The sequence below is a fragment of the Saccoglossus kowalevskii genome, chromosome 4 (assembly GCF_978046115.1).
Source record: "Saccoglossus kowalevskii chromosome 4, keSacKowa6.1, whole genome shotgun sequence".
In the NCBI taxonomy this organism is placed as follows: domain Eukaryota; kingdom Metazoa; phylum Hemichordata; class Enteropneusta; family Harrimaniidae; genus Saccoglossus; species Saccoglossus kowalevskii.
Genome location: NC_140644.1, coordinates 12,795,622 through 12,808,363, shown reverse-complemented (window position 1 = coordinate 12,808,363; position 12,742 = coordinate 12,795,622). Strand labels below are relative to the sequence as shown.

Genomic DNA, 12,742 nt, shown 5'->3' with positions numbered 1-12,742 from the left:
AGCCCTGGAGTGCACACAACACACTGAATTTCGGAACAAATCTTGCATTATTTACAGCAGCAGAATACCCCAGAAATATCAGACGAAACATGGAAACACTATATATACGTATTTCGGCCTGAACCCTCTCTATTGCAATTCCAGGAATTACCACCCATATGTGCATCCATTCCCCACCTTGGTATCACCCAAGCCTGAAAACAAAATCTTAATACCACGCTGAAGCGTTTGGTAATAAGTATTATTAAAACAAGATTTAAAGACAATGCACACGAGACTGTATGAAGGTGGCGATTAACTTTGATGTACATCTATGATTAAATTATCATCAATTGTCTATAGTTGAATACAAAGTTACTACTAGTAATTGAAATGGGGTGTAATGGACACCAATAAACATGCACCAGTTACTACCATGATGCGAAACTTCCACATAATGTTTAAAATCAAAAATAATAAATCATAGCTAACGTCTTACGAAATACTGTTTCTACCTAGCACAGAGTTGCATATTTAATGATCTCCGAATCCAATTAAGACGACTCCGGTTAAGATAATAGACATAATACAACGTTAAACATAATATTGTTCAGTTGTTAGTAAATAGACAGGTCTCGATGGGTTGTACATCGATCCACATAAACAATTGCTGCAATAATTTGGGAGTATTGATTGATTATGTAATTCTATCGATTACATCCATATTTACGTCAACAGTGTTCAGCCATTCACACTGTATTCTCATTAAGATACATGTCTGTAACCAAGAGGTTGGACGTCATTTCCTGAATCATAAATATCTTCATATGCTTCGTTATTAACATACGATTTCTGGCCGTCTTTCTCGGTTTGTTGTCGTTGGGGTTGCATCTCATAGGTAGCCTGCTTCTGTGACAATCCCGACTGCCGTCTCAGCATGACGCAGGCGGCAAGAATGATGCCCACACCTAGTCCAAGGAGGGCGCTTCCAATAGCGATGTAAGTTACTTCACCAGAGTCGTACTCACTAGACATAGCGGCGTAGTAGCTGCCGGGAAAAGACGAATAGTAGGATAATAAATAAGCTAATAAATCGTACAAAAGTTCACAAATGACAGGATAATAGACATTTCTAATAAAAACGCCCTCTAGAGGCGAAATGATTCTAAGATGATATTGTGACGTAGGTAAAGTATAAAAGCGACGTCGTTGACATGTATAACTCTGTAGTCATTTAGAATACATCAAATATTATCGCTCACATCAAAACCAACATTTGTCGATAGAGGGCGCGGTACGAGCGACTCGGTTGAGAGTGAACGTAACTTGTTATTATGTGGTATCACTGGAGGTGGATAAAATCACAATGTGTTATTTATGTAGAATATCTTCATCGTTTATATAATGTATAAGCACACACAGTTTTACTAATGTAGTAATATTGAATCGGTATTCTCATTTGTTTTTACTGAGGACCCTCTTTCAATCTGAATACACATTTTATGGCGTCCTGTTGCTGTTTATTTACAGTACCTAAGAACACCACAGAGAGTACTAAGGCAGCCTTCAATTCATTTTAACTGCCGAAAACGTAATGCACTCAATAACGTATCCTAGACAACTGGGCATACTTCAATCACAGAGTAAACAAACCCAAAGATCAATTGCCTTTTTTTTACAATCCAACCTATGTTTTTTTATTACTGTTTCATGCGTCGAGCTTCCGCGTCGACTACATATGATGAGTAAAATGAGCTAAATCTAGATCTGAATTAGCCATATAGCACAAAACAGCTCCCACATCTTATAGATCGAAATATACATGTGTTAACACTACGAGGGTTGTGGACGAAGTAGGCGAGCTGCTTTTATAATTAGAGCATGAATCGGTATACATCATTTCTATTTGCAGTTACCCGTACACACAAATATATAAAAAAAAAAAACAGAATTCATTAGAGCACCCGTACATTCACGTCCACCAGACCAGACAATGCATATGAACCGTCGTTACAACACTATGTCAATACTAGAATCTGTACACCACTGTACCACAAAAACGTCATGTAAAATAGCCATGTTAGGGCGTACCCGAAACATTTGATTTTCAGACATTGGTTTAAGACGGCTACACAGACGCTCATCGATGGGTAAATTGTAAAATGTGCTCGGTATTAAAACTGTGACGTATATATGACTTACTTTGCCTCAGGTTTTCAGGATAATAATACCGTTATGTAGGGTGACTAGGGACGCTAAACGGGTAGAAATGGCGTCGGGCTCCGAACGGTGTAGAATTGAGTGAAATGCTCTGGTATATAATCGTAAAGTATTATTACTCTGGATGTATAATGTATACTCGACCTTTGGACATTATCGTTCAAATCATGAAAGAGCCCAATATACTATGAATCAACGCACATATACGAAACGTATGCCCACTGAAATATATTTAGTCTACGTTTTGTGAATGCGTATTCGAATATCTCACATTCCTTTTCTATATTATAGGCGTACAGAACCAACAAAGCAACATTATATCTGATTAACCCTGTTCCTGCACATATCACATAATCCCGCAATGCAACGCTTAAAATTGCTTGATGAGTATTCCCCTAGCGGGAGCTTAGACATTGTACACCGTGACTGAGTCCGCTGTATACAAATATAGGCAATCAATCGGAGAATATATGGAATTTTCACTTGACAACGCAATTGTTAATAATATAATGGTATGCAACTTTCATATCTATGTATGGTGATATGCGACGAAAATGCTATTCTTGAATTTTTTTGAATAAAAAAATGAGGCCACGGCGTGGTTTTTGTTGCTAAAATATAAAACGATTATACGAATAATATGCCTTAGTAGCAGTTTCCAATGATCACATTGAAAACATATTTTCTCCTTAAAAGCCACTAAAGATATTGTCAATATTTTAATACTTCTAGATATAAAAAAAAGAATCTTGTAAGATCCTATTCTTCCACTTTTCATTATATGTCACAGAGCAATTTTCTAAGATATTGAGATATATCCTTGCCATTGGGAAGAATTTTATTTCCTTTTCTTAGTCCTTGCACAATATGTGTATCAAATATGTAAAAATAAAGAAAATATTTTTGTTTGTTTGTTTGTGCAGCGTTCTAGTTTAAGTCTATGACTGCATTGCCTGAATTAGCCAACAGAGGGCGCTATGAAGTGGCAAAATTAATGAAAAAAAGGCATGATTGTCCCGCTCTATTTTACGCTGACCGGAAACATTATTTTTGTGAGGCATAAACGACGATGCTTGAGACACTGGTGGCACAGCAGTGTTTGTTTTTTCTCATACGCGTTTCGTTTCTCACTTGGCTATAACAATCGAATGTTTTCAAAAAGCACGCGCCATTTTTTAATGAGGTATCCCACATTCAGAAATGGTGTGTAAAACTGACTGTCTTTGGAATGAATTTCATCTGTAAAAGTGGGAATGAATTCGTTGAGGTTTTATTTATATATACACCAGAGTTGGAAAAATGGAGTGTAAATATAGTTTAATGGTTGAATTGCTCACTAGCAAAAATATACAACTTAATAAGCATGCAAAACAATTATATGAACATTATATGAGCAACAGTATGAGCAGCCGTCCACAATTCACAGGAAGAACAATGGCCAACCAAATATGTACGAACTGGAAAAAATCAAGTAGCAGTGAAGGAAAATTGAGAGGTCAGACACTGGACATTTCCCAGGAGATTTCCAAGAACAAATATTACTTGTCAATTTTTTATTCCCGCGACCATAGACGATATCTAGCCCAGAGGCGGTGTTTTCACCGAAAGCAGAATGCATTTTTTACCGACACATGTGCTGTCGATGCGGCAGAGTGACTGACTTCGTTGCGCGAACAGTTGGAATTAATAGGCTTTCCGGATTTAATACGAAACCAAAGTTCGGCAGTGTCGGTGCCGGACTAAATAAGAACCAGTGCTTCATTGCGTTATTTAATGCTGGTGACCAGACATAATTTTATCGTTTTATGATAATTGTGACACAGTTATTTCGCGGCAAACCAGACACTTTTCAAATTCATTCTCATTCAAATGGGTTATCATCAGCAGTGACCTATGTGAATGTCGCACGTGTTCTACTGGGGCACGCCTGCCAAACGCGATGGCCCAGTTTATAACTACTTGCCTTTATAGAATCTACACACAGAATATACTAGTAGATTGTGGGTCCTGTCATTTGTTTGGTGGAAACTGTCCAGCTATCACCCAACCATATTAGAAGTCAAATAACGAACTCGAGTCGTTTGGTAGACTATGCATCAACCACTCCGTCCGGACATTTTTATATCGGATTTGTTAGAGTTTTGTTATCTTTTTCTGTAGTAGAACTATTTAATTTTAAGAAGTGTGACCCAAAAATTGCTACTGTCGTAGCCTATACATTTTTCATGTCGGTAAAGTTTCGGCAAATATTACAACAGACGAGATTGAAACCCGGAGAGATTGGTTATTCATTGTTTCGTGTTTTTTTTTTATAAAATTTTGTATGTCTGTATGTTAATTGATTGACCGTAAATACGAGTCTGTCGTATTGATTTGTCTAGGTGGAATGTAAATGATATTGTATTTTTTAGTCATATACATTATATTTGATTATCATTTTATTTTTTCATCTCTGGTAGTATTTTTAATATTTTTGTCGCCATTGCAGCTTGATCTCCTTTGACCAAACATATATAAATTGTTAATTAACGCACTGCATGTTGCCATGTAATTTATGCAGATTTGGCAATGCTTTTGACAGCTGTCTCTATATGTGCTAAAACACATGTCGCACCATCATAGATTGCACCAGGATAATTAATGCATACATAATTAATACCTAGAGACAAACATGACCAAACACACTCAACAATGAAACAAGCTTTTCAGTTTCTCATTATTTTTTGCATATCTATTTGTATTATTGAAATACATGAAGTTAAGAAAGCTTTACTAGGAGTCGCTGGATATTGGCAGCCAACACAACGGCTCGGTAAGGCCGTGGATCATAATAATGAGACATCGCCGGTTCGCAATAGCAGTGTTATGCGCCAGCAGACGGGAATATCCTTGCATAAAACCAGAGTCGACGTTGACGCTAAAGGTTTGAATATAACATCACCGAGTAGTTCAATACAGGTGAGAACTCAGACAACGAATACTAAGTCTGACGAATAATAGCCAACTACATGCATATGTTAACGTCATGTACTACATGCTAGATTTTGGTTCAATGCGTGTAAATTACTTAGTTCACACGTAATTTTAACGCGCGCTGCGCAACGACGACCGCCGTCATTTAACAATGTATCGGTTGACCCTCTCTTCACAGTTTTTTTTTTATTTTCCATTCGTTTTAGCCCAGTGTATATAGCGTAATGTACATGTTAGGTAGAATTTTATATATATATATGAAAGATTTCTTTGGTGTTGACATAATATGTGAATGGTTTACGAATAGACAGACTATTCAGAACTGATTTATCTATTCAATATCTAAATTTTGAAAAAAACGTAGATTCTCCAAAAATAACTCCAAGGTCATGGTTCACATATTTTGTCGGTATACTAGATAATTAAGTTATTATAGGTTTCGCAATTATTTTTGTTTTTGGCTCACACCAATCGTATGTTACTAAGCAACAATCGCCTGGCGGTAAAATATCATTCCAGCTTTGTGGTGATATATACTGTGTCTATAATGGTTGCATATTGAGGTTACCAAAACACATGATCCGAACATATCGAAGTTATATAACCCACTGGCACGTGTGAACAGAATAATAGACTGGATTGAAATGGCTAGTCATGGATCACTACTGTGGGACGCCTGGAAATAACAAAAAACGTTTTTATGTATAACCTATACGTTTAAACATGTTATTCTTTGCCATTGATAAAAAGCCATTGCTCGAAACTATTACCAAATGTTATCTACTATATAGCATTGTTGCACGATCTACTATTACAACCACTTAAATAAGTTGGTTTGGTCGTGCATTGATCCTGACAAATATAAATACTGGTGGATAGTTAACAAAAGTTCAGTTAACCATACCATAAAATACAGATATTTTGCACACTAGTTAGTACAGGAAACCCGACATGATGACACAAATTCAGACTTCAGTTATTTTATAGCCCGAAATTATTTCAAATAATTCTCCAAAAATAACTCCATTTCTCAATCGATATAAAAGTAAACTAATCTCTGTACACATATGTTTATATTTAACGTGTTGTATTCAATGAACTCTTTCAACACCAAAATTAACTTTTGTCCTCAATCACAAACTTTCGATCAAGGTCAGTTGCAAATGTGTGATGTCCTGGTCTAAAAAAAAATACAAAAAAATACAATTCTGCAAAATGGAGCACTAGCAATTGTAGAGATACAATATGAAGTTGAAAGGGTCACACAGGTCAGACATGATATACGAAGTGTATGTTCTTTTGCTCTGTCGTTTACTACACGTAATGCTTCTGCCAATTCGTCGTTGACCATCATCAAGACAGCATTTTAAAAAGGTTTTAAAACAAATCGTAACATTTAACCTCAATTATAAAACGTTTGAATTACAATTTCTCTTCACAGGTGCACAATATACCCAAGGATAAACTACGGAATGGCATACCATCAAATAACACACTACTCGAAGGCATGATACCCGAGGAGATACAACCAAAGGACATAGCACGCAAGGATATGCCTGCACATGACATATCACTCAAGGATATAACATCAACAGACTTGCCACCAAAGATCATAACACCGAATGACACACTCCCCAAGGACCTGGCGCCCGAAGTCATATCTCACAACGACCTAACACCAAAAGATATACTAACCAAGGACATGCCACCGACGACCAAACCTCCCAAGAACATACCAAAAGCCAAATACGATGTGTCAGAAGAAAGAAGCTACTTGTTTCCATTACATTTTGATTCTAATGGACCCAATGTTCAATATACCGCTTTTCGGAAGGGAGTAGCTTTTGCGATGTTCTACAAAAGAACTATTGTCGAAATGTGGTTTTATTCCCATTGGACATCTGGAAGTCACACGAGACATTTTCTCAATGAAACCATCGATATGAAGAAACTGCGAGAAATTACAGACATAGCAACACTAGATGTGTTTAAAAAAGACTGTAATAATACAATTGACATTGTCTTGATGGATCCGTTTGACGTGACTAGATCAGGATCGCTGCAAGAGTTTACAGAATCGTATATCCAGAAACAACGCGGCCTGGAGAAAAGGTACGGCATTATTTTGCCCAACGCCTCCTCTATACCGAACACAAAAGAGAAAGCATTGTTTCAATTGGCACATCCTCCAAGTACCAGGTGTTTGGGGATATTGGAACCAGGACACAGTATCAAGTGGACATTCCCAAATTATACCTCAGTCTTGGGTAATGTGGACTCGCATTTACTGAAACCAGACTATATAAGAAAGATGGCCATTGATGTTAATAAAAAGCTTTGCGGCGGTGACGGGTTCATGGCACTGCACTGGAGAAATAGATCAGGAGAATCGTAAGTCTATAAATAATTAAAATGTATTGTTGTTATCTGAAGCAGTTAGACACACAAGTCAATGGTAAAATTGTCTGAAAATCAACTGAATATATACGAAGCGTGTGACAATAACGTATGGGTTTATCGCTTTATGGCCGGGATTAGTATTTGACTCTCGTAATTTTGTGTGTATATGTGTCAATTTCTTTTTCGCCAATACTTTAAGAATCTCATGATGATTTAGAAAGCAATACAGCACACATATACCATATGTTGAAGATCAGACCTGAGTAATAATCCGAGCGTATGACTTTATACATTCTGTATAACAATTAACTAACTCTAGCATGTTCAACTATTTGCCTAAATGGCTTATGCATGGGAACTTGGCACAATGTCTGCTGTTCGTATATATGAATATTTTATATAATTACAGATGCAAAACTACACGTACATTGAAACATCAACTTGGGATTTAAATTCATGATCATACTAATAATGATCAAAGTTAATCTGAACATATTAGTAAATTTTGCGAACTATTAAACTGCTTTTCGGCATGTTTTGTGTAAATCCTGGCAACAGTTTACTCAACATTTGTAATGAATTAAACTTGGTACAATCATACTTGTTTGTGTAGTTGCTTTTGATCCATAATTGTTTGGATTTAATCCATGCAGATTTGCCAATGCTTCTGACAGCTGTCTCCATATGTGCGACGGCACATGTCACGCCATCGTATTAGAGTGAGATCATTTATGCATGCACACGGTACATTTGATATTTACATATAGACAAGCACACTCGGCAATGAAGCACACTTTGTATGTAATATGTCATTGCCTATATTTTAGAGTTAAACAATGTCGTTAAAAAATAGTTCACCAGTCATCCCAAAACGCTTACTTAATCCTGGCAAAATCATGATTAAAAACACATTAAATTAATAAACAATATCAGCCTCGTGATCAAAATAACAGACGCACATAAACCAAGCTTTATGGGAGTATGCTGGTAAATTATCTGTAGAATTGTATTACTTACCTTTTATTATGAGAGAGTATGCATGGCAATAATACCGTTCCATTGCGGCATGTGCTTGGTTTCACCTAAGTTTTATGAAGTGTTAATGAAGCCTTTCAAACAAAAAGCTTGGCAACTAATATTCTACTGCACAATATGATTTTTTTTATCCACAGTATTTGAGTTTCTAATACACACAATAACGAATTGGGACTAATTTGACTCAAATCCTTGGCGTTTTAGCTATTTTGTTTTTATTCATGGATGGTTTTGTTATTTTTCAAAAATAGCGTATCTTTCACCCGGCCCTCGGCTCTCTGCTAATTCGTGTAAACATTTGCTAATTATCATAACCACCATATGTATGACCGATCATTTAATATAAGAACATTAATATAATCTGAACAAATGGATTAATCATTTTGTAGATGATAATTTTGCATATTTATTGTTTATACAATTTTATCACAAGATATTCACAAACTGACCCAACATTATAATTGAAAAAAAAAAACACAAAAAATTCTGTAGAATATTCAAGAAATATTTTCTATACAATTATTTCAGTATTATATTTTCGAATTATTTTTGATTAATTTTAATTAATGTTACAATTTTATAGCTCAGACTGGATTGGGTTTGATTGACATTATGTTCCTTCGAATGATACCTAATTGTGTTTGGGATAAAAAGATGTCGATTGTAATTGTCAACATCCATTTTAAATATAATCATATTGTGTTCAGGATAATGAATCATGTAATGTAAGGTTCACCCATATTTTGTCAAATATTTTTCACCAATATGTTTATATGTAGAGTGATGCGATTATCTGGTACTTATTTCAATATAATAATATAATGCTATATTTCTTTAAATAGCTTATTTAGCAGTGCCGATTTAGTAATACAATATAAAGGCATTGGCAGATAATATTTGGCAAGCCATACTGCAAAATATCTATTTCGAATAGTACATTACCACTACGTGGTCAGTAATATTCACTGACAGGACATTTTGTTTTTGCGTTTGAGCCACACTACGTTAATCTACTGTTCGTCTTCAACATAACCAACATTAAATTAACATTTCAGTTGTGGTCGTGGTAAAGAATGTCTTGATATTATGAAAGTTGTCGAAGTCAATCGTACTGCAAAAGTTGTGGCCAATGATATACGTAACTACATGATGAAACATGACATATCTTGCCTCTATGTAGCCATGCCTCCATTTGCAAGGGTAAGAATAACTGTAATTAAAATACAAATCAACATAAAATACAATATAAATAGTATTATAAATATAAAAATTAACAATGCATACAAGAAAATAATAGATTTATCTTAACGTAACTTCTTAAATTGATTTAGGTAATGCTGACCATACTAAAAAACGCCAATGTTTCACAAGTAAAAACCTTTGATGATATATCGACTAGTGAGTACCCAGAAATCGTCAAAATAAAAGATGATGGGTTTTTAGTATCTCTCCTGGAACAAGAAATTTGTGCACGTGAGTATGAGCTTAAAGTGTTACATAATTTATGATATAACCAACGCCGTACATTACACAGAATATTTTATCCACAAAATATATACACGCGCCTTTATTTCTTTAAGTATACAATTACATTGATTTAACGACTTCATTTAAATCTATAATTGAATCATCAGTTGACAAAATCGTATCCGTACGCCACACAATTTGTTGACGGCCACCATGAAGGTCACTCCTCGAGCCTTAGGTTGTTGACAGTCTTCAGGCCTAATTTGTTAGTATATTAAATCAGCATAACACCGGAGGCATTTGCAAGAAACGCCGCAGGCATTTCAGTGAAGACAATATGCCTGACGTATGTTAACGCTTGTAAACGCCCTCACGCGACATTACGTGTTTTCCACCGGTACATGCATAAGCTGTCAATCATTCTCTGTTTAGTACCAGTTGAAAACCACGTAATTTCGCGTGGGGGAGTTTACAAGCGTTATCAGTCCCCAGGCCTTCGCTGAAATGACTACGGCATTACTTGATTTAGTATACTAACAAATTAGGCCTGAGAACTGTCGACAGTCTAGACATGCCAGTACAGCTGGCACTCAAATAACACTGATACATTGATATAATACAGATTAATCTATAAAGAAAGATTATAGAAATAATAAATATTTGGCATGTTTATGGTTCAGAAATGTCCTTTTTGTTTTTACAGGTTCCAAAGTCTTTCTGGCAACAACATACTCATCATGGTCACGAATTCCGTCAATTTCAAGATCACTGCTTGGAAACAAAACTTTAACGTTAACAAAATTTGCTAGCTGGATATCGCCTCTAGTAAGCCTCAAATAGAAACAACAGAGTAAAGTTAAACAGTAGTTCATGTGTTAAACTATCTGGTGGTGAGGTTGCCTATATGTTCTGTTTTTACTTATTCCGTTTAACAAATTGCAACTGAAGTATACTATTAGATGCTATTTTGTATTATTATTATTGATTTATTAATGTTATTGATACTATACAAATTTTCACCATACCAACACAGTTGGATATACTGTTTTAGCGACCCGAAAAGCTCATTGTCTACAGAGACGTTGGTGTGAACATTTGTATTATTATACCGAATAAATCTTAAAACAGAAATTGTGTCACTCAATCATGGCAATCTCTCAGAGCTGAATGCATGTATGCATAGACATATACAAGTTGACAGATCTCAAGAGCAGTGATTGAATTCACTCTTGAGTTTCATCATGGATGCCTTTTTACTTAGTTTCGCGTTCGGGAACTTGTTCTCACTTGGCACTTACACGTAGAGATACCAAATTCGACCAAAAAGAAGACACATTAGTTCATTACAGATAGTCCAGCTTAATTCATCCATTTCTCTCCTTCCCTCCCTCTCTCTTACAAAAGATTACAAACTTCTATCTTAAAAGTCAAGTCTCTAAGACGTGGCAGAGTAAACATGCGATCAGCCAATCGCTGCACTCGTTGGTACAATCACGTGATTGCCGTGGATGCGTGTCACGGTTAAAGCCTTGCGAAGTTGCCACTACTAAATAAAATAAGTAAACAATCTATTTATCGAATTCCTGTAACATATGTTTAAAAACTCCATCATACAAATAAAAGTTGTTGATTCTAAACAATAGTGCAGCGGCGTGTGAACCGAATGTGTGAACGTGATGTCGCTATGGTAACAGTTGTGTTATGTTGTAATACACTCTATTTCAGGAGCAACAGCCTGACAAAGAGTTAATTTTTACAAACACACGTGGTGCCACCCTGTGCGCAGCTATACGCCACACTGCGTTCCAGTTCGCATTAGAACACTGAAACGAGCTTCACACGGAGCTGAACATTGCTTGAGTATAGGTTTATGTCAACATCATTCTCTTTCAACAAATACACTGTACATAATATGTCGATACACTTTCAAAACACACAAAATACGTAACAAAATCAAACAAAGCGGCACTCTAATTTTTTAGGTAGACGAATTGCGCAATCGCAGATCGAATGCCTCAAAGCGCGTAGCTGAGCGCGCTGGTGAAACTCACGCCAGGAGCAACTAAAAATCACGCGAGATCGCTACAAAATCCTAGTTTTCGCCCCAATAATGAACAAAAACCTGGCAAACTAATCATTTCATAAATATGGCCGCGTATCGTGTTCCTTCGACAAGTTACTGGCGTGAATTAGGTAATTTCGGGAGCAAAGTACCCAGATGGAGGTAGACATACGAGTATGTCAGCAGGTTGACACAGGAATATGTCTACCTGTAATGCCCGAATCTAATTGGCTGTCATGAGGTATAATAATATGTTATATTACTTCTTCTACTATAATAGAAGTTGATATAAAAAAGTTATCTAAATAATGCCATCATCATTGATTAGAAAAAAATAATTTATTATGTGAATGTTATATTTATTAAAAAAAAAAAAAATCATAATTATCCATTTTGACAAAGATATATATAAATATATATATTACGAGGGTAAACAATTAAGATTTAGACTACCACACAACTGTACAAGTTGTTTGCGTAATATATATAATACCATTGGAACTACGTTCCAATACATGGAGGTTGTTATTGTCGGATTCGGGGTCATGGACGAATGATATTGCCCATCATTGCCAGTTAATATTTATTTATTATAAAGTCAGAATG

The 12,742-nt window shown here is 35.8% G+C and overlaps 1 protein-coding gene and 1 long non-coding RNA gene across 2 annotated transcripts; one reads left to right on the top strand and one right to left on the bottom strand.

Annotated features, from left to right (window-relative positions):
* Positions 1–90: 90 nt before the first annotated feature.
* LOC144350852 (uncharacterized) lies at positions 91–2,269 on the bottom strand. The gene is made up of 2 exons (XR_013420361.2): positions 2,182–2,269; positions 91–1,027 (listed from the first exon to the last, which is right to left on the bottom strand). It is a non-coding gene; the product is annotated as an uncharacterized LOC144350852 (long non-coding RNA).
* Positions 2,270–6,994: 4,725 nt separating this feature from the next.
* Positions 6,995–11,205, top strand: LOC102804207 (uncharacterized). Its single transcript, XM_006816013.3, has 4 exons — positions 6,995–7,563; positions 9,663–9,807; positions 9,939–10,080; positions 10,778–11,205. Exons 1-4 carry the CDS (start codon positions 7,022–7,024, stop codon positions 10,912–10,914), a joined length of 966 nt encoding a protein of 321 aa, XP_006816076.3. The 5' UTR covers positions 6,995–7,021; the 3' UTR covers positions 10,915–11,205.
* Positions 11,206–12,742: the final 1,537 nt, after the last annotated feature.

What these genes read in the sequence shown, in the direction of transcription:
- LOC102804207 (XM_006816013.3), top strand. Translation starts at nt 7,022, where the DNA reads ATGTTCTACAAAAGAACTATTGTCGAAATGTGGTTTTATTCCCATTGG. An exon ending in AGAAATAGATCAGGAGAATC is followed by an intron (nt 7,564 to 9,662) that starts GTAAGTCTATAA and finishes TTAACATTTCAG; the next exon opens with TTGTGGTCGTGGTAAAGAAT. An exon ending in CCATGCCTCCATTTGCAAGG is followed by an intron (nt 9,808 to 9,938) that starts GTAAGAATAACT and finishes AAATTGATTTAG; the next exon opens with GTAATGCTGACCATACTAAA.